The 21,969-nt window shown below is 40.8% G+C and overlaps 1 protein-coding gene across 1 annotated transcript in view; it reads left to right on the top strand.

The window, feature by feature from the left end:
* BMF (Bcl2 modifying factor) overlaps positions 1-21,661 on the top strand; it is a 213,395-nt gene extending 191,734 nt beyond the window's left edge. The window contains exon 4 of the mRNA XM_078659776.1: positions 12,197-21,661. Coding sequence (XP_078515902.1) covers positions 12,197-12,268 — 72 coding nt within the window. The 3' untranslated portion in view covers positions 12,269-21,661. The remainder of the gene's footprint in view (positions 1-12,196) is intronic.
* Positions 21,662-21,969: the final 308 nt, after the last annotated feature.

Raw genomic sequence — 21,969 nt, 5'->3', positions numbered from 1 at the left:
TTCTTTCTCTCTCTCTCTCTCTCTCTCTCTCTCTCTCTCTCTCTCTCTCTCCATGTCATACGTGTACCGAATGGTTCGTTTAGAGTGCGGACGACGCTCTCTCTCTCTGAGGGTCCCCCTGTTCCCTCCTCCCTTGTGTGGTAACGTTGTGCCCCACCAGCACAAACTTAATTGGGTCTCTTCGAACACAAAGGTGTTCGGCAAAATTGACAGGAACTAAAACGATTGTAACTTGCCATATTACTACCTCTCCTTTCTGCAAAACGATAGAACCCGAGTTGGTAATGAAAGAAAGGACAGGTAAGACGACTGATGTCCCCTAATCTGGCCTTTTTATAGGGGGACTATAACGTCAATGGTCTTCTGTTTTTCAGTTTGTTAGAAATGCAATCCCCAATGCCCAGATTGCCCCACCCCTCTGCACTTAAGTGCGGATGTCCAAAGCGTCCTCGCTTCTCCCGATTGACCCCAGCTCCCTGTCCAAAGCGCCCTCGCTTCTCCCGATTGACCCCAGCTCCATATCAGCTATCCCCGAAGCGTAATTGATGACCTTGATTAACCGTCGCTCCCCAAGAAAAGCATGTTTAGCCTCTGCCCCCCTCTCATGATGATAACCCCCCTGCTTGCAAGAGTTAGCCGACCCCGAAGGGAAATGTAAGATTGTCAGTACTTGGGTTAAAAAAAAAGGCGAGTCTCTACCTAAGGACTCGATTTCGAGTTTGATAGAATACACTGTCGATGGGAGTCCGATTTCTCTCCACGTACGTCACGAATGAACGCCAAATATGCTTACGAATTCAGTGGAAATGCCCTCCTACATACTCCATAAGTGATGACTTCTGACTGTGACCGATGAACCTATCCCCCACCTACTTAGGATTGGGGACGGAATTGAGATGTATAAATGTCTTCTCCTGCCAGTTTTTCTAAAACTTGTTTTGTACCCATTCAAAGATACAATCACCGGAGGAGAGGAGCTGGACGTGACGCACAGCCTGGCCGCAGATCATGAAGCACGTGTGACCTCAACCAAAGGTGGAGTCGCAGAGCAACGAGACGCGGGACGAGGCACCACTCTCAAACTCGGCAGATGAAGGAATGAAGGGCTGCCTTGAAGCCCTCGATTTGCTGACCCACTCGTGCCTGAAGTCCCCGTCCCTTTTGAGCCCGACTGATGGGCCTGCCTGCTCGTCGTCCTTTGCTCCCTTGGTCCCTTGGTGTGTTCAAAGATCTGATCCCGCTCCGCCCTCTCTTCCCTCGATTATTCAACAGCATCACCCTTTTCGCATAACTTTTGACTCAGAAAAGAAGAGCAGCATTTAGATAGAATAAGGTTTTGCCACGGAAGAAGGAAGACACGCAGGTGCCCAGCATGAGGCACCCCTAAGAAGATCAGTTAGGAAACAGGACTGTGATCTAACAGCAGAGGACTGATCGCACCCTGCAACGCGTAAGGATGGATCCGAGCTGGACCTATAGCTCCACCGCCGGTGCTCAACAGCGCCAACGAAAGAAGACGGACTACCAGAGCCTACCAGTGATGGCTCGCTGTTAAAAAGACATTGTGACGAAGACCCCCCTTCCTGAACTTTCTACCCACCCCTTGACTAATTGCTTGTATCGAACTGAATTCCTCCCTCAACCATTTTTGTATTGCTTTCAAAAAAATGTTACATCGGTCACTCATGTATTTAGTTTTCCAAAAGTCTCATATAGCACTGACAAGACCCGAAGGTATCAGAGCACTTTTTACTGTATGTTGATGTCACCGGAGAGAAAGTCAGAACCTGATTCTATAATGTGTCGGAACCTTTTTCTTGATTGACCCCGACTAAGTATTATGCCGATCTCTAGACTTGTATGAATAACCCAACAAATGTAAATTCATATGTACCGCATTCCGCCAATCGTATCGACTGCATATGGTTACACGCAATCTGCTAGTATTTACAAACGCTATTTCATTGGCCACACATGGCTATATGTACACTCCGTCAGTTGGGGTAAACACCGAAATGAACTAGCTTATGTTAAAAAGCGGCGACTGTTGAAAATGGCAATGTATATGCACATAAGCGGCGTTCATTTGTGTTCATTGTACCCCTTGTTGTAAGCAGAACGGATATCGCGAATCACTGACTGTGTTATCCCGCCAGCGTAGACCCATACACACACGTACACGACAGCCATTTTAGGCACCATGGCCTCTCTGCCCGTTTGTTAAACCCCCGGCACCCCTCCCCGCGCGCACTGCTCATGCATCGGCCATAAAACCCTCTCCCTCTGCGTGACCCTGCTCTAGAAGTAACACTCCTGCTTGACCCACACCCCCCATTTCCTCCCAAGAACACCCTTCCCCTCTGCTGACGAGCCCCCCCCAGCTGCACTTGGCCTTTTCGACCCGGTCCCAAGTCCTAAGACCAAGCCTCGTGGATGTACACCCCCCCTTTTCCTGCCCAGCATAACAAAACCGTGATACACCAACCGAAGTGCCCGATCTTATCGCCTGCCCAACCTTTGATCTGATCATCCCCTCCTGCCCTCGTGTCCTGTAGGAATGTCCGGCTGAGAGATCACGATCTCTTGTTACATTCAGGAGGGGAGGATGACATCTGAGCGACTGGTATGGGAATAGGCCTGAAGCTGGGATTCCAAGCATGCTTTTTCCTACTTCAAAGCGTCTTTATTGCAATAAGGAATGTTTGTGCATCATAAACATGTGTATAAAAGACGAAGCCTCAGAGAAACTTGTTAGAGCACCTCCTGAAGACACTATGTGAGTGTCCGACATGACAGGCTCTCCTCATGAGAAATAAAACTCTGTTCTTGTTTTCCTGCTTCCAGCGCCCGTCTCTTTATTTGGTAATTGTTCAAGATGGGAACTAAGAGGCGTCTTGCGCCAGCAGCCTGGGCATCAGCTGCGTTATGGGCTGACTTTTCCACAACTGCAGCCATGCCACATCCCTGAACCAATGCATTGCTTCGGCTGCGCGACGCATCTTGGACGCGGACCCTCGCAATGCTCTGCAACCAGAATTTAAGGTACTTTGTTCAGCAGGCATAACTGGGTCTTTGCAGCCGGCCCATGCTCCATCGCAGCCGGTCTGAACTTATGACTTTTGCGGGTCGGCGCAACCAGATATCCAAGTTGAAGAATTGTGCTTTTTGTAGCTATTTTCTCTAAAAACTTTGAAATTTAATAACTCCAGGTCCGCACTTTGGAATTTTGTTTTCACTGTGTTGCAGATATAATTTACACACTGCCTCTGAGTTAAGCCTGAATGTTCTGTGCCAAGCTACCACGGGGTGAGCACGGATTAATTTGGGGTTTGATTGTGCCTTACCTGACAAGGATTGTGATTGCTGCTTGACCAGTACTCACACCCAGTCAACCAATAATGCAATTTTTTACAGGAATGTAGAGAATAAAACTGTGCTTTACTTACCTTTATGATGTTGTAGTTGTTGATTTTCTAGATAGACTATTTTATTAGGATGATATTTCAAAGTTGATATTCTGCTAGAACACCAAATATTACAATGTATAAGATGGGGTTATCATTAGCAATTTCCAGAAACAATTTATTCTTATAAAATGCCTCCACATGCCTTATTAAAAAACAGCCACAGAAGCAAATGCCATCTGACTCAGAGGAAATACCTTGAGACATAAATCTCCTAAAGACACCAAGAATTATCGGATTTTAATATATTTTGGATTTTCTAAACTCTTGCTTTGAAATATTAGCATATCACTTTCTCAAAATACATATATTTCTATCAAATGTGCCCTTTTGATTTTGGGTAAAAACACTTCAAGAATATCTTTTCTTTTTCAGATGCCTTATAGAACGGAGCTTGAAAAGTGACATTTTTCCATACGACTTTGATAAATTTAAAGTAAAAACAGTTGCCATGGTACAAGTTCCACAGGCGGCCACATTATGTGTTTGTGTGTAAGCGTGTTTCGCTGCCATTGCTTTGGCTAGCTGCCACTCTACGAGTCCAGAGATGTGTAGTGCTGCCTTTTTGCTGTAGCTCGACCCTATGTATTGTGTACTGTGCTGGATTGCGATTCAGAAAGTCCCTTCCAGAGTACTGGTAACCCACCAGTTGCTCCTGAGTTACCCATTGGAGACCCCTGATCTAGAAGGTACTCAGTTGAGCTGGGCAATCCTAATTATGATGAGTTAATTATATTTTCAATGTATATTATTGTGGGATTTACCCTTGCCTTTCATAGGACATGATGCCTGGGAGGTACAGTAAAATCTCTTTCAAACAGTATCAAACCAAAATGTATTTATTTATTGAATTTTATCCCCCCATTTTGTCCCGTGGTGGTAGGAGAGAGGTTAAATCAAACAACATTAATCATACATGATTCAGACATAAGAAATTATACAATAATGATTAAAAAAACATTATTAATTTGCCAACCATTTTTCAAATGGTGCCCAATTCTTAGAAGCAGTTAGACGTCTTTTCTTTCCTCTGAAAGCCTGAACGGCAGTGTCTAATTTGAACCAGGCCAACATCCTGGCCTTCCAATGACAAAAGGTGGGGGGTTCAGGATTTATCCAGAGTGTTGTAACACAAAGTCTGACCATAGCCATGGCAATGAAAAGAAACGCTTGTAAATGACTTGTTTTTTCATGGGCCGTAGAGTATTCATAGCCAGTAATTACCATTTCCGTTGAGATTTTAACTGAGATTTGAGTAATCTGGGTAAGAAAATATTCAATTTGGTTAAGAAAAAAAGATAGCTCCGGACAACTATAAAAAATGTGAACAGAATCTGCAGACGGAAATTTACATCTTGCACAAAACGACCCTTTGCCCCCGCTAACAACCCCTCATCTAACAAGTTTTGCGGGTGTATAATAAAGATTAAACATAGCCATGTAACTTTGCGAGCGAAGAGAGCCTGAGACCAAGACAGACCTGGCTAACAACAGAGGAAGTTTTAAATCAATAGAAGGTACTCCAAATTTGGTCGCCCACTTATTATTCTGGTCATCTAAATCATCAGGAAGTTGCAATAGAAAAGACTGATATAGACTGCCAATTTTTACTTTCTTTCTAACAGATTCAACAATAGTAATTTTTTGGAACATTATTGGATTTAGAGGAAGCTTTTTATCAAGAAAACTTCTCAATTGTAAATATTTGAAAAAATGATTGGACTGCAAATGGAATTTCTCCTTCAAAAAAACAAAAAGATGCCATTTGCCAGAGATCGGCTAAATCGCCGATCTCCTTCAAACCATGAGCTGTCCAGGTAATTGCAACCCCCTCTTGAAATATCGTTGGGAGTAACCGAAAGGCATTTAATGGGGTATAATAATTGAGTTTAGGAATATGAAAATATCGATGAGCTTTTTGTCAAACCGAAAATAATGCCCACAGAACCTTAAATTTAGTTTTTTTTTAATAACTCGGTTCAAGGATACGGGTTAATATACCTTTTGTAGAATCCCCCAACAATATTGAGTATATTGATGGTGAGAGATGTACCGGAAGCTCAGCAGCATCACCATGAATGGAATGGCAAAATGTTGTACCATAGCTGCCCAATAATAATACATTAGGTTCGGGACTGTCCACCCCCAGCGATCTTGCGGAAGACAAGTCCACTTAGCTGCCCTCCTTGATTTACGGTATGACCATAAAAATCGTTGACATATCCTTTCTGCCTTTGTTAAAATTAAAGTGGGATTTAAAAGTGGAATAGATCTAAAAAGATATAAAAATTTAGGGAGGACAAACATTTTGCGAATATTAGATAGGCCAAATAATGAAAGATGTAAATGATCCAGCCGCTCTAATTTATTATGGAGTGAATCGATAATGGGGGAATAATTCAAATCCAAAATCTGATCTATATCAGGAGAGATATGAATACCGAGGTAAGTTGCCTCCATAGTTGTAGGAACATGAGAGATTGGCATAGCCGGAGATTGTAAAATTTGCGTCTTTGCGATGTTTAATTTGTATCCAGAAATTGAACCGAATTGAGCTGCCAGGGTCTCCAATGCAGAAAAAGATTGGGCCACATTATCAGTTAAAACGATAATATCGTCAGCATATGCCAATGACTTATATTCAATTCCATGAACGGTAACAGGAGTGATGGTCTGAGATTTCTCTATTAACCATAAAAAAGGATCAATAAACAAAGCAAAAAGAAGGGGAGAACAGGGGCATCCTTGTCTGGTGCCCCTGCTAATGGAAAAATACTGTGATTCACTTCCAGAGATATGGATTTTGGCAGTTGGGGATAGGTACAATGCTTGTAAAGCCTGAATAAACTCTGGTACATAGCCCTTTCAACGTAAAACACCCCATAAATACCCCCAGGAGACCCTGTCGAATGCCTTTTCGGCGTCCAACAGGATCACCCCGAGGGCAGAATTTGTGACTTTTGCCCAGTCTAATAAGGCTACTACACGCTTAATATGGTCCGTAGTATCCCGGCCAGGAATGAACCCATGCTGACGAATGGAGACCAAAGGAACAATTGTTTGGGTTAGCCGAAAAGCCAGTATCCTTGAATAGATTTTGCTATCTGTGTTGATTAGCGCTATTGGTCGATATGATGCTGGGATTAATTCATCCTTGCCTTTCTTTCTAAAAAGAACAATAGTGGATTGTCGCCATGAATCAGGAACTAACCCAGTCTGGGCGAGACGAAAGACTTCTAACATTTGGTGCTTGAATAAATGTGCAAAAGTTTTGTAGAATTCCAGATGAATAAGGTCTGGCCCTGCGGCTTTACCATTAGAGAGGGATTTCATAGCAATAACAACTTCCTCCCAGCTAATAGGTTCCGCCAGAGTTTGGTTCTGTTCATCTGTGACTTTTTGAGTATCCATAGACTGGAAAAATTGAAATAAACTAGTTTGTTGTTGTAGAGTTATATTCGTGTCTTCTGTATATAAGTTTGAATAAAAATTAACAAAGGTATTTACAACACCACTAGTTGTGTCCTGAATTATACCGGACTGATCTTTGACCCTAATGATCTGACTGGCTACAGCCTTTTGTTGTAAGCGTTTTGCTAAAACCTTGCCAGAATTTTCCCCCAACTCATACATTTTGGTTCGAAATTGAAAATATTTGATTGCTATATCTTTATAAAAAGGATCTAATAAGTTGGATTTTGCTATATCAACTGATTTCAAACTAGCTGCTAAGTCTTCCCCCATACAAATATTAAGAGTTAAATCCAGTTCGGCTTGTTGAAGAGCTGCTAGTCTAGTTTTAACCAATTGCTGTTCTGACTGCCAACGATAGGAAGCAAATCTTTTAGTTTCGCCGCGCAATGCGGCTTTGACTGTGTCCCAAACGATACCAACCGAGGCAGTACCGGCATTAATTGCAAAAAACTCTGAGATCCAACGAGTGAGTTGTTCCTGATATAGTTTATCTAATAGGAGTTTCCTATCAAAAGTCCATGGTCTAATTTGATTAACTGGACGGTCCCAGGGACAACTAAAGATGATAGGATTATGGTCAGATATAGTCCTTGGGTTGATTTCAATCTTGACAGACCCCACAATTTGAAGAGAGGTAAAAACATAGTCGATGCGTACCATTTTATTATGAGGTATTGAGTAAAAGGTATAGCCCTCTTGATTTGGATAATGGTGATGCCATAGATCAGTCAGGCCATGTTCAATTAGAAGAGTCCGAAGCGCCTTATAGACTTGGGGCTTTCGTCCTACATATATACTATGTTTTGCTATATCTAAATGACTAGAGATATTAATATTAAAATCCCCACAGAAAAGCATTGGATGGGGCCACGTGGCTAACTCTAAATTTAAATTCCTCAGGACCTGTGGGTCGTCGAGGTTAGAAGCATATATCGAGCAAATAGAAAACAAATGACCATTGACCAATAACTCTACTATTAACCATCTTCCAAAATTGTCTTGCATTACTCTTTTAACACGCCCTACCCCAGTTTTCAAAATAATAGCGACACCCCTGATTGTGGAGGTTTGTCGGGTACAAGCCACTAATTCATAGCCCGGAAATCTAAAATAAGCCTGATTACCCCAAGGAATATGAGTTTCCTGCAGGCAGATTATATCCACCTGCATCACTTGCAACAACTTATTGAAAATCCTGCGTTTTTTAGGGTCATTCAATCCACAAATGTTTCAGGTTGCACATGTCAGTCTAGAAACAGCCATAAAATTCGGTCAAAGAAAAGACAGCCCTAAAGAAACCTATTGAGCATTTTATAACATACAAGATTACAACCAAACTAACTGCAAAGTTTTGTGTCAGTTCGAATACATTTAAGAGATACACCCAACTGTTAATAAGAAATCTGGTCATCTCCGTCCACCACCACAACACCACCCCACAACCCACCCAAAGTGGCCCACCCACCCCAGCTAAACCCACCCACCCACCCACCCAATGAGGCCCCACATTGAGCAACAGGACCGTGGTCCTTGTGATGGTTGAGTAAGCGTTTCATCACACTCCTCTGAGCTACAACTTCTCCCCCTTTCCTAAGAAATATCAGATAATCCTGAAGCATCAATTAGAAAGAAAATACAGAATTTTTATATATATCCCTCAGGTCATCAGGTCATCAAAAAAAAAAAGGGAGAAAGGATAGAAGACATAGAAATACGCTCCACCCTATGCTTTACCATCAGGATAATACATTGCCTAACTTCAAAAAACTATATTGAGTCCAAAAATTCCTTAGCAGGTACCTCTGACAGAAAAAACTTTGTCTGACCCTTGAAAATGATTTTTAGTTTCGCTGGAAAAAGTAAAAATGCCTGAGCACCCTTCGGCTGAAACAGAGGAATCTGTTGTAGCAGATGCCAGCGGCGAGTTACCGTCTCTGAGCAGAAGTCTGGAAGGACAAAGAATTGGCACTCCTTAGCTGACCGCTTCTTATTGGGTCTAGCGAGGTCAAATATACGTTCACGAGCAAGGAAATTGTTGAAGCATACCAAAATAGCACGGGGATAGGGATTATTTGCAGCAGCAGAGGATTGTTTTTTCTTATTTAGTGGAAAACTGTGCGCTCTTTGTATCTCGAGATTCCAATCCCACTGGGTGACTTCTGGGAAAGCCTCGGAAAAAAGCTCCACTATAAACTGCTGAGCATCTTCACCCTCTTTATTTTCCTCTATCCCCAAAACGCAAAGATTATTCCTTCTTGCCCGGTTTTCAAGATCTGAGAGCTTCCATAGAATGTCCTTACGTTGTTCTTTGACCTCTGTAACTAAGTCTTTCTGTGTAGCTGCGGCACCTTCAAGAGCTGAGATCCTTTCTTCAGCTTCAGTAATCCTGGTAGTAGTCTCAGTACAGGTTTTAATAACCCGTCGTAGAGAATTCTTCATTTTGCGGCAGGCGCCCTGTGTACGCATATTTTCTTGCCTGGTGGTTTCTCTGTGCATCATTATAGTTTGGTAAATCGTTACCAATGAAACCTCTTCAGGGATTCCTGACATAGTCTCGCTAGTGCCTCCCCATACATCCCTCGAATTTAATTGAGATTGTTCAATAGACAATTCCTTCTGCAGGTTTCGCTGGTTAGACTGAGATGAAACCTTGATACCCGGTGCTTTACGAACTGTATCAATGTTCAAATCTTTTGATGCCTGGCTGGGGCGCCAATCAGCAGAGTCGCTATCATAACCAGACCACTGGAGGTCTGGGCGATCAACATCATCGTCCCCAGACAAAGATTGATCAGAAACAGAATAAAAATTCTCCGTAGACTCACTCAGTACACTCAGCACAGACCCCCTGGTGTCATGGGAGGACTCTGTAGGTAGTTCCAGAGTAGTAGATATATAGCCGTTGGTAGCCTGAACTACATCATCCAGCATGCATTGGGCTGAGGAGGACTGATGGGTAGAGAGGTCTGGAGCTAAACCTGGTGTAAGAATTGCCTCCTTTAATGTACTATTATGATTAGTTAGCACAGGGATTTCAAGAGAGTCGTTAAGAGGGGGAAGGGTTGCAGCGTCAGAAATCACAGTGAGAGATGTTGTTAAAGAGGTATTCACCCCCCCCCCCCTTCCAACAGGAACTCCGGATGATCTTGAGTCTTTTCCCTGGACAAAGTCAGGAGAGCCATCGTTTCTGACCAAAGATTTACCCTTACCTCCCAGCCTGTCGAACATTGCCGGTAGTGTCTGTCCCTTGGCGGCGGCTGGAGTTGGGATAGCAGGCGAGGGCTTGTCCGTACTTGGAGGGCGAGTCTTCTGAGCCTCGGACGCAGAGCCCTTCAGATCCGCCTCCTGCTGACCGCGGGTAGAGCTGCGGGATTTGAGAGCGGCAGCCGCCGCTTTCGAGAGTACATTCGGCGGCATCCCTTTTTTTTCGGCAATAGCGTTAGTCGATAGCCGGGAAAACAGCTAGCAGATCAGAACGGAGAGTTTGCTCACGGGACGCCAAACCAGGTGTGTTGCAGAACAAAGCCCGCAAGCAGCCCGACAGCTTCTGAAGGATACCAGCTGGCTGTAGTTCAAATGGAAGGTTAGTGCTGTGAGCAAAGTGATCGCTTTTTCACCGCTGAGAGGTGTTAGGCCATATTAGATAAGACGGGTGGAACAGTCGGTTCAGGGGGTCCGCTGCAGCTCAGGAGAGCAGAATGCCGACTCACTCGGCCGAAAGCACGGCCGCCATCTTGCCCCTAAACCAAAATGAACTTCAGATGTATCTTGAGTACTGTAGAAGGCTAAATTACAAAGATTACAACATTAACATACAGACTCAGTTTGTGGAATCGGCTGAGCACACATCATTTGTCATTCCTAATACAATATAAGTAACTTCAAATATATCCTGATGGAAAAGAAGATTTGTATATTGTTCCAAAAGAAGCGTTTAATAATTTATGTAAGGAAAAAAAAGTTTGCATGGGGCTAACTGCGGCAGACGAAATTGTTAGCAAATGGACTGATTATAGAAAAAGAATAAAATTACAAAATGTAAGCAGTGAAAATGTTGCATTGCGTGCTTTTATATTTGATCAATGTTAGAAACTTTCTTAGTAAGCCATACATAAAAGTCTGGCATCAGTGTCCTGTGTTACTGAGGCAGTGAAAACTCCTTTTTGGAGTCACTACAGTGAACACATACCTTGTATTGGGAACTGTGCAGTATTCCTTTAAGAGTGTGGATTCCCTGCTCTGTGTTAAACCAAAAGATTTGACAGGCTTTAAAGAAAGTGGCTTTCTTTGCTCTTATTGGTGCACTGCAGAGTGAGGCAGGATAACATCTGGACTGATAATCTTCTTGGGAGTTAGCTTTGTTTACACTGCTGTTAAGAAGAGCAGACTATAGATAAGCAATTTTCACATCTGAACTGTCTGCTTAGTCTTAAAAGGAAATAGAAGGGACAGTTGAAGGTGTGAATTAGTCATGCTTAAATTGTTCTGACTTAATTAAGACAAAGTGATTGGTGATATGGTGTACACCCTCAAAGGAGAAGATTACAAAGCAGGTTTGGTAAGTCTCAGAAAAGCACAGATTTTCTCCTGTTTTTACTCATCATAAACACCTGTTTTAGTCTACCTTTGGGCATTTTATTTGGTCATATGTGAGGAAACTGTTGGCAAATATATTCCTTTTTATAGTTACTTGTGAAAATTGTCCGTGTCCACTTTTGGACTTATAGGGGAGAAAGAGGTTTTCTATTTTTAAGTAATGTTCCCTGCACATACAAACGAGAACTTTTTAAGTGATTTTCTTCTTTTATATGATCCCCATTACTAAACTTCACCATTTGTGTGTTCGTTGCTCAGGGCTTGCCATAGGGTCCAATCCAAAGTGCTTTTGGTGTTGTGATTCTAGTACATTTGCATTACTTAAGTAATTAATATAATTTTTTTTAATTAAGGATATTTTGTTATCAACATATAATAATAGGATTAGCTTGCAGGTGATGTAACTTAATAAGCTGTCCAGGAACATGTGTGAATCACACCTGTAGTATTTGTTTATATGTGCAAGAATGTAGATTTCTGTTTGCACTGCTGCATTACTTAAAATTATACTATGTACATTAGTTCAAGAACACTTTTATGGTAAGTGACGGTGGCTAACATAATGACGAAAACTCTTGAGAACAGTTTTACAAAAATAATAATAAAATTCTCTTTCTGGAATATTTCTTTTAACATTGGAAATATTTATTTATTCTTTACAGGTGCAGCAAAACAGGAATCAAATTTGGTGGCAGATCTTCCTCTTCTTCAGAAACTTCGCCATGAATGCATAGGATATTAGAAAGAACAAAGGTCATAGCTGGAGCCACGACAATTGAACCTGGTACATCCGGTCTACAGGGAGCACTGACAGAAAATGAACACGGGTTCAAGAGCAATCCGCCGCTGGACGGCTGTTGAGACTCTTTGTATTGTGTATTTTTACTGTTTAAAAAAAATTCTCCTTCTTAATGGTCGGGGACACTGGTCAAACACTGTACAAGAAAGTAATTGAACCATGATCTCTGTGGTAAATTATTTTAGATGATGGTCTAACTGGACAATGCAACACAGGTTGCACACACGGACTACATGGACAACTGACCAGCTCTGATTTTGTTGAGTGTTATAGGGTAGTGAAACTATTTTTGGCCTTTTCATAGGGTCTAGTATACCATTGACACTGCTCTTTATCAGTTTTTTATGTAAGTGGCAATGCAACTTAACCTAAAGCATAGCGGCATTGCCAGGAAGTACATTGCGGTGAATACTTGCATTATAGTTTACTGTTGAGCACGGGCAAAGCAGCTTATATGTCTTTGGTCGTTCCTGCTGGGACTTTTCTTGCACTATTTAGAGCTTCTCATTGTTGAACAAGAAGATGCATTCTCAGTCTGCCATTTCTTGCTGATTGTATTTTTGTTTAGCATGCCATTCTAGTGATAGTGGAATAAAAACCCAAACTCAATTTAGTTTGCACATGCATTTCTTAGCTGGCCTATATGCGCAACATGTAATCTACATGTTAAGAATTTGTACTGAAATGGTCAGCCTAGATGGGCCACTTGCTTCATATCACATATTAAGTTCTACATTTGTATACAAAAGTACTGCAAACCTCCTACAATCAATTGCCAATATAAAATATATTTAGCCCTATCTGAAGTGAGCAGCTTCATTTCTTGGGCAAAAATGACAATGTATGTACCTGATCTATTCAGATCATTTATTTGCAGGCTCAAATCATGTAGGTTCAGTCTGTAAGTTGTTTGCAGCTTTCTCATTCATTAAATCAGTCTTTCAAGGAACTCTGCTGCATATATGTATATATTAAAAATGGCATTCTGTGTACACTCATTACTGTGAGCATCAAATACAAGCCTCTGTAGTCCCCTGTTTCCTAAATGTTGTATTTAGGGGTAGAATAAAACTGAATTAATCAGTAAAGTTAAACCAAAAAGTGTTTGAATGATGTGCTTGGGAAGAAAAAACCTTTGCTTTCCTGGACTAATAATTCTCTATTAAACACAAGTTAATCAAAGACAAAAATCTGTAGAATGAGAATGTGGTATTATCTCGTTCAGATTTTCTTTAACCTATTCATTAAGAATTAGTTCTAGGCCAGTGTTACCAGATAACCAAAATCAAATCACCTAAATGTTTGAATGGTTCAAGGGTTAGTTAAACTGAGATTCCTGGGGCATGTAGAAAGGGTGCAGTTGCATATTCCACTATGGACAGGCACAAGCCACAACTTCACATGGTGCTGCCTTCTCTCTCTCCTGACCCAGGTGGGATTTGGGCTGAACTTCATCTCATTCATACACCTTCTATGTAATGTGCTGACAATTTGGGTAAGGATAGGTGTGTCCTGTTGGACTTCTTCACTATCATGAGGGAGTTGCGCTAGCGTTGCCTCTTGCCACCACAGCTATTTGCCCTAGCCATTGAAATCCTAGCACGAATGCTTAAACAGGATACACAGTTCGCAGCATTCTGCTGGTCGCCAACAGTGGAGGATAACATTGGCATAATATGCCAATGACCCACTGATATAGTAATCCCATAGCATTTGGACCACATGTTATACAACTTCTAGATGCATTTGATAAGCACTCTAGACTGAGAGTAAACTGCACAAAATCCAGACTCTTCCCTCTCTGCTCCACTGCAGAATATGCTGCCTCCAGAGGTTGTGCAGACTCACTGCATCTGATAACTGTGCAGCTTAGTAGATAACAAAAGAGGTAGTGGTCTGATCCGACAGTGAACAACCCTAATGGACCGCCTTCAAAAAGATAACTTTCACTGTTCCGCTCTCATGCTATTGCTAATTAGGAGAGTAGCACTAATTAAGATGAGTACCTCACCAAAATATTATACAACGTACAAAATCCATATGGACCTCTCAGGTCAGTTCTCTGAAATCTTACATCTCTGATGAGATCCTGTCTTTGGCAGGGTGGACACCTGAGGTTAGCCATGACAACATGCTACAAATCCACTTATGAAGGGAGACTAATTATGGTCGACCCTATCTCTTACTGTACAACCACTCATTTGATGGTGATAAATGATTGATTGTATGGTTCCGCATCAGAACCAGCATTTAGAACAGAACTACACTATATACCATTTGGTTATACTCCCCTGACTCATTAAATATACAGAGGGAAACAGCCTACCAGAATATTCCCCTTAAATAGAGGCTCTCCCTCGCACAGACAGACTGGTCTAATACAATCACTAGTAAAACCTCACTCTGGAGGGGAAACCGGTTCCTGAAGTCACAGCCATACAAGGTTTCAAAGAAAGGGACTCTTTGGACATCCCCACTCTTGGCAACATTGCCACCTTTAATTAGGTTAAAGTATTTGCAAAAGTACATGAGGAATTTGAACTCCTGAATTCTCAATTATTGCACTACTACCAGCTCTGGCAAATATCCCACCATACCTAACATTGAGAAGGTTCCTGCCGTAAACACACTGGAAGCCAGAATCCTGCAATTGCTGAGAGGCACAATATCTGGAATATATAGGACTCTTATCATAAATACCCCAGACACATTCAATAAGTTGACAAAGACATAGGAAAAAGATTTAGGACCCCTGGAAGATTAAGAATGGACATTAGCACTGATCTATAGCAAATGTTTTTTTAATATAGCTTGAATACTTGCTTAATGTTTATTTATCTCCGCACTATGACAAATGTAGCGGAGCCCTGACCCGACCTGTAGAAGATGTAAAATAGAAGAGAGAGACTTTCTCCATACTATCTAAACCTGCAGAATTATCCACCTCTTCAGAAAGCCAAGATTCGGACTGATCCTGGGGAAGAGGAATATTGCCTAGAATTGGAGGACAGCTTTCCGAGTCACTAAATGGAAAGCTGGTCTAGACATGTCGTTGCCTAGAAATCTTATTGTATGAAACCAGTTGCTGGCCCCATTAACAGCAAGAAATGTGTGAACAATGTGCAGAATACCGAGGAAGGGTAGGCAATGTGACTTGGTAAATATATAGAGCTCAAGGATTGGTTTGCATGTGGATTGTCTCAACATTATGCCCCATAATGTGGGAAAAACAGATATGAAATGTTTGAGACATGCTACATTGTTTCTCCTATATTGTATGGTAGTAGCATTGCATACTATATGTCAAGAGGGTTATATTAAAAAAAAAAAGTTCCAGGACTAATTGGGCATTCTTCAGTCCAATTTTGTTTAGGTCTAGGTTCTGACAGCATAGCTATTAAACAGAGCTATTGCTAGAAATACACTTTGAGTGGGGTTTGTGTCTGCCTCTTTCAACCAGTGGCTTTCTTTGGGCAACCCATCTCAGCCATTGGCTGGAGGCTTTGGTAATCGCATCCTTTTTCAGCCCTGTAGAGTATTAAACTCTCCCCTAATGCCATTAGCTGTTTGAATGTATGCTTGCCGCCTCCACCCCTATGTTTGCATTGAACTGCATTTGGGACTACATTTAAATTGTAGCTCTTTGTCCACTACTGTTTGTTCCTCCTCAAGTTTTGCGCTGTAAAATGCTAAAACAGCATACATTATGATTAGCACATTATACTCTAGTTTGGCAATATTAGTTTGGTTTTGTTAAAGGCCTTTAGTGGACACCAGGTTCCTCTAGGCAGCACAGCTTTAAACATATCTTTAACATGTTTGGTGCTTGCTGGGTCTATGCAACGCACTCCCTCTTGCACCAGGCTTACTATGACACTTTACTATAACAGATGTCTGTGTCACCTATGGAATACAATATGTTATACTATAGTCATAATAAATCAACCTAATCAGGAGCAAGAAGGAGTGCACATCAGCATCCCCATCCCTTCCAATGAAAATAAAACCATTCTTTAAGTCTGCAGAAGCTTGCCCTTACCCACAGAGCCTCATGACAAAAGGCATACTGACTGCCCTGAGGTGGGTAGCCGTTTTTGGAGGGCTTGGAAAACATATATGCTTCTCTTCTGCATGATTTGGCCTGCTGTCCCAATTTGTGTCAGAAGGTTGAATCTTCGAGGAGACCTGCTGAAACTGGAATTCTCTTGTATAGAGTCAACCAATCCGTCAGATCAGTTTAGGTAAAAGTCTTATGAGAGCGATACAAAGGGGGATGATGGACAGAGCGTTTGAGCAAATCAAACACTCACCCCCAGTCAACTGATCTTATGAGAACCAACAAAATCATGCAGTGACAATTGACTCCCATCAAATGTACTAACAACACACAGAACTGTGGACACCAACATTTGATAACAAAGTCAAGAGGCCTTATAATATCTAATACCTTAAATAGTCCTACACAAATTTGTAAATCACGTTTTTGTTTTTAGCAATGCTTTGCTGTATCTTTTAAAGTGTGCGTACAATTTTGTTTTTCATGTTAAGCAAATCAATTATATTTTAAATGCCTTTGGTGTATTGATAATATCTTTTGAAGGATGATATAACAGATATTTACTTTCAAATGAATTCCCTGTTATCGCTTTGCTCACATTTTATGTTTATACATAATTGAAATGAAGTCAACCAGATTTAAATAATACTTTAAAGTAAAATGTTTTAGGTATGTCTCATTCTGATGTGGGTGAATATTCATTTTATGTAAGCATCCCTGGACATGCAATGGGTAAGACCTTAAAATTCCTTTCCATACATAACTCCATTTCTACACGTAAGAACAAAGATTATGTCAAAAGAACATACTACATCTCTTGTGGTCACACAAGCGCTGGCTGTATGCCATGATTTAAATGTGTGTTCCAGGGCAAAGACTTAGGGCCTGATTACGAGTTTTGCGATGTAGAAGAGGGCTGCCACGCCAGCGCCCCGCTCGCACACTGCCATACTCGACCGCCAGCCACCCGCCAGATTACGAGTTTCCTCGTGGTCTGGTAGGCAGTGCCTAATAAAAAGGCACCACAAAGGGTGCACCAATGCCTGTTCCTTCACAACATGGACTGCCTAGTCCATGCTGTGCAGGGAAGGGGGCGCATGCACACAGAGGGTCACACCATGTGCCCCCCTGCATGTATCCCCAGGCCTAAGGGCAATGGGGGCCCTATTTCCTCACTGCCAGCATTTTTATGGCGTGGGTTTGGCAGACTCATAATCAGCTCTGAGATTAAATAAAGCAACATCTTGTATTGTATACTTTTAGTACAGTCCAGTACATGTTAAATAAAACTGTTTGGAACCATAGGATGCCATATAAATTATGCTAAACAATAAGCACATCTCAGAACACTCCCAGGCCGACTCAGAAAAGCTTGTACTCTCACCACATACCAAATACAACAGACCTCTCACCCAGCAATCCAACAGCAGTCTGTTCAACAATCCCAACGCAGCCACTACTGCCTATATATTAGTTCCCTATTCCTAAAGTGTGGTTTTATGAAACATAGCACTACAGCCACCTGGTCACTAACACTGTCTAAAAATCTGTAACGTAAAACTGGATTTGAACAAGTTTGTATCAATGATTAAATTCCAGAGTAGTGTCCAATGCTTCTGAGTCAAAAACCTTTAGATAGTGTCAATCAATATATTCTCATGCAGGAAGTCAAGTATGATCCTCGACATAGGAAAATCCTTCACAAGTGACTTGCCTAAATTAAAATTTTAACCCTGGTGTCTGGAAAGACATAAGGCCCATATTAAAGAGGCTAAACCAGTTTAATATAATAAGTGGACTACTCATGCCCGCAATTTAGCTAATGAATTATTTTGTATATTTGAGGAATTGCAATTTCCAACTTCATTGGCACCAGACAGTATCATGTGAAAAGTTTTGTTAAAATTTAGCAGAATTCTTCCAAAACAAAATTTCTATGGTGAAGAAGGCTATAACTTCTGAAAAAATCTAAACCTTGAATAGAAGCCCTGGATTTAAATGAGGATATGGTTGTTTCTAAACTCCTTATTTGAGCCAGTTTTGGAGGAATCGCGCTTAGATATATTGAACAATAGATGCCCTTCATGATCTCTAATGGACCTTGCCCCAATTAGTTGGCTGCATTCTTTCAGAAATTTGCTGATTAAAGACACTAGTTTTGATTTTTAGCAGCCGCTTTAGTTAAACCTTTACTGAAAAAGGCCACCCTAAGCCTTTTGAACCTTCATCTTTTTAGACCTATCACATTATTACCATATTGGTCGTAATTTCACTTCACTAATTTCAGCTTCACAAAAATATGTTGAGGACTGTGATATTCTTGGTTCATTCATGCTTCAGGGAAAGAAGCACTGAACTAGTGATGACCTTCCTAAAGTGGTAGACAAAGGTGAAGTTGGGGCCCTAATATTCTGTGGCCTTTGATACCGTTGACCACAACATCGTGTTCACAGGGTTAAGATTGGCATGCATTTCTGGAACAGTACTAAATTGGTGTATCTCCTATCTGGCCAGGAGTCAGCAACTAGTCTTGCTGTCCCCTTTCAAATCAAAACCTAAGCCTTTAAATTGCGATGTACCTCAGTGCTCTGTTTGTCCTCACTATTATTTACCATCTACATGCGTGCTTTTGCCGACAAAACCTAATTGATATTTGGATTCTTTCAGATGTATACAAATGTATCCTCATCAAACTGCAGCCTCTCTTGAAACCATATATGGATGTTGTCAAACCACATGAACCTGAAGCCTGAAGAAACTGAGTTAGTCATCACCCTAATAGGCAGTCTAATAATATAGTTACTATACTGGCCAGAAATTATGGGTTAGTGTCCATTCCCCTTTCAGACTGTGTGCAACCTTGTTATATCAATGGACGATGGTCTGTCCGTGGAGTCACATATTTCTAAAATTGCCATTATTTTCCTTTTTCTAAATGAAGATTTTGTGGCTTATTTTTACCTACATTGATAAGGAATTGCATGTCTCTATTGTTAATAGCCTCACCAAGTCTATAGGACAGCTATTTATAATTGACCTCTGAATGAGCATTGAATCGTCACAAAAATTTGCAAATGAAAGCAAATTACGCCAGTCTCAAAACAACTTCCCTGTCTTCCTTTTAGAAATCGGGTGATGTTTTAGTGTATGGTAATAGTCGATTGTGCTATGTATAAGGATCTTCCTGAATTTATGGCCTCTTATGTTTAGCTGGCCCAAGCCTGCTAGGACTCTGTGTGCTGCCTCACAATATTTCCTTTAGGTACAGAAAGTTAAAACAATCTGATATTGCGACTATGCCCTTTTCTGTTGCAGCTGCCAACACATGGAACTCCCTGCCTTTTCCCTTGCGCCAAGAACTTACTCACAGTCCTTTTAGAAAATTGTTGACCTTCTTGTTCAAAAGATGACGTGACATGTTTTGATGCCTCCTGGTTATTAGTGTTATAAACGTAGGTGTCCATGTGCTCTACAAATTCCTGCTAACATTACAGTGGCCATAACCTATTGGTGAATATACTTATATTTCAGTTAAAAAATACTATATTCACCTAAAATATACATTCACACAAAGTGTTCCACTGTTATATTGGGCAGCATAATAAAAAACATAGTTTAACAGTTCTAGCCTTCTTCAAAATGTGTTCAAACCTGGTACAATGATTATTTCACCAGTTTGTGATTGTCATTCTGAATGAAGTCACTTTACATTTTTAGGACCTTTTAAGCAACCTTTTATTGAATTTATATTAAATAGCACAAACTGAGTAATTTCTTATCATAAAACCACACACTTCCTTATCCTTTCACTTGCAGACCTATCGTTTTTGGGTGTATGCATTTTTGGGAAATTGCAACAGTATTAAAATGATTCCAGCCACTGAGAAGATTCTAATTTCCTGTTGATTTTCGTATTCAAGTAGAAAGTAGCATACATTTTTTTGCAATCATTTTCCGAAGAATTATCATAACTCGCTTCAGTATCTCCGAGCATGTCTCAGCATTGTCTTAACCCCTTCAGCGCTCATGACAAAGCCAGCTCGTCATGGGCGTTACCTGCGCTACGCGCATGACGAGCTGGCTTTGTCACGTAACGCGGGTTTTTCAAATTTTCAGCGCGCAGCGGAAAAACCGCTAGCGCGCATGCGGTTAATGGAAGGCAGCGCTACTGGTGTTTCTCAATATTTTAAGGTTACAAGTTGGCTGTTTTTACAGCTGCATTTTATAGAAACTGCTATCAAAGCAAACATGTTAGATTTTTTTATGCACAGTAATGGCAGCTATTGCCTTCCTTTAGTTTGGAAAAACTTTATGAAGACTGACTGCACACTTATTTGCTGTTATATTACTGAACTTGTGTGCAGTGTTTTCCAACTACGGAAAGGCAAAAAGGGCTAGTCCATCATCCAGGGGAACATGAAGAGGTTGCATGTCAAAGGATGCTAGAAAGGTAGGTTGTGAGACAAGTGCAACCATCTTTGTATGATTTTTTTCTCATAGTGTATATACGTTGGTAAAGGCTTAAATAATATCACTAGTTCAACGTGTTTGGTTATTTTTTTTATATCACCGCTTTCTTAGTCTGTCTGCTCCTGTGCGAGCATGTGTGATTAGACCATACTACTAGCCAGACACATATTTGACTAAAGGGCTGATAATATATACATCTCCTGTATGTTCTGATATATATATACATAAATGAAGATGTATGTATTCTCAACACTTATACGAAGTGTTATATTCTTAATAGCATTGTACTGTGGAAAGGAAGGTACTGTTGTAGCGTGATACTTTTGTGTGTCATACAGCAAGCGAGAAAGTTTATCTCCACACATTTCAATGAACAGCATTACTGTAGCTGGGTTTTCTGTACAGATTCGCTCTATTGTGGGTGTGCATGATTTTCAGTCGCACCATTACCTGTTATGACCCTATTGCAAACGCCAGATGCTGTCTTAGCACAATTTTGTGCATCACATGATAGCACCTTGGTTTGCTCTGGTTTCTTGTTTTATATTGAGAATACTTTATATGTTGAGATCACAGTTCCACATTAAATTATGTATATAATTGCAGCAGTGTGTTTAGCAAAACTTGTCAATCATTGTAAATATGACTATGTTTTCTTTTTATTCCAGTTACTACTTGAATATAATGTTTTGTATAGCCCACAGGGCTACATTAATTTGTTATGATCCATTGTTTGGTTATAAATCTTCAATAAAATGGTCTTGGGTAACAGTGCTATGTTGCACAGTTATCTCAAAATATGCATAATGTTGTCCTTTCTTTCATCAGTAAAATGTTTTAGCTTTCAGTTTCATAATGATAATGCACCTAAAATTCACATACCACCCAAACATTAGTAGGTTCTTGATTTGTAATAACTTTCTTGGAATAGCTCTCTTGTTTGCCATGCATGTGAAAGTCATCAGCTGATCAACTTTACTTTCTGAGATGAGCACTGAAGTTCACTGATTCTTCTTTATCATTTTATATAGTGTCTTTTACTGTAACCTAAAGGGAATATATGGAATTTTTGATGCCAGGAATAAATGTAGGATCACAGCTAAGTCACA

Source organism: Lissotriton helveticus, chromosome 9, assembly GCF_964261635.1.
Source record: "Lissotriton helveticus chromosome 9, aLisHel1.1, whole genome shotgun sequence".
NCBI classification, from domain to species: Eukaryota; Metazoa; Chordata; class Amphibia; order Caudata; family Salamandridae; genus Lissotriton; species Lissotriton helveticus.
Note: the sequence above shows the minus strand (reverse complement) of the source record. Positions and strands in the feature narration are given on the sequence as shown.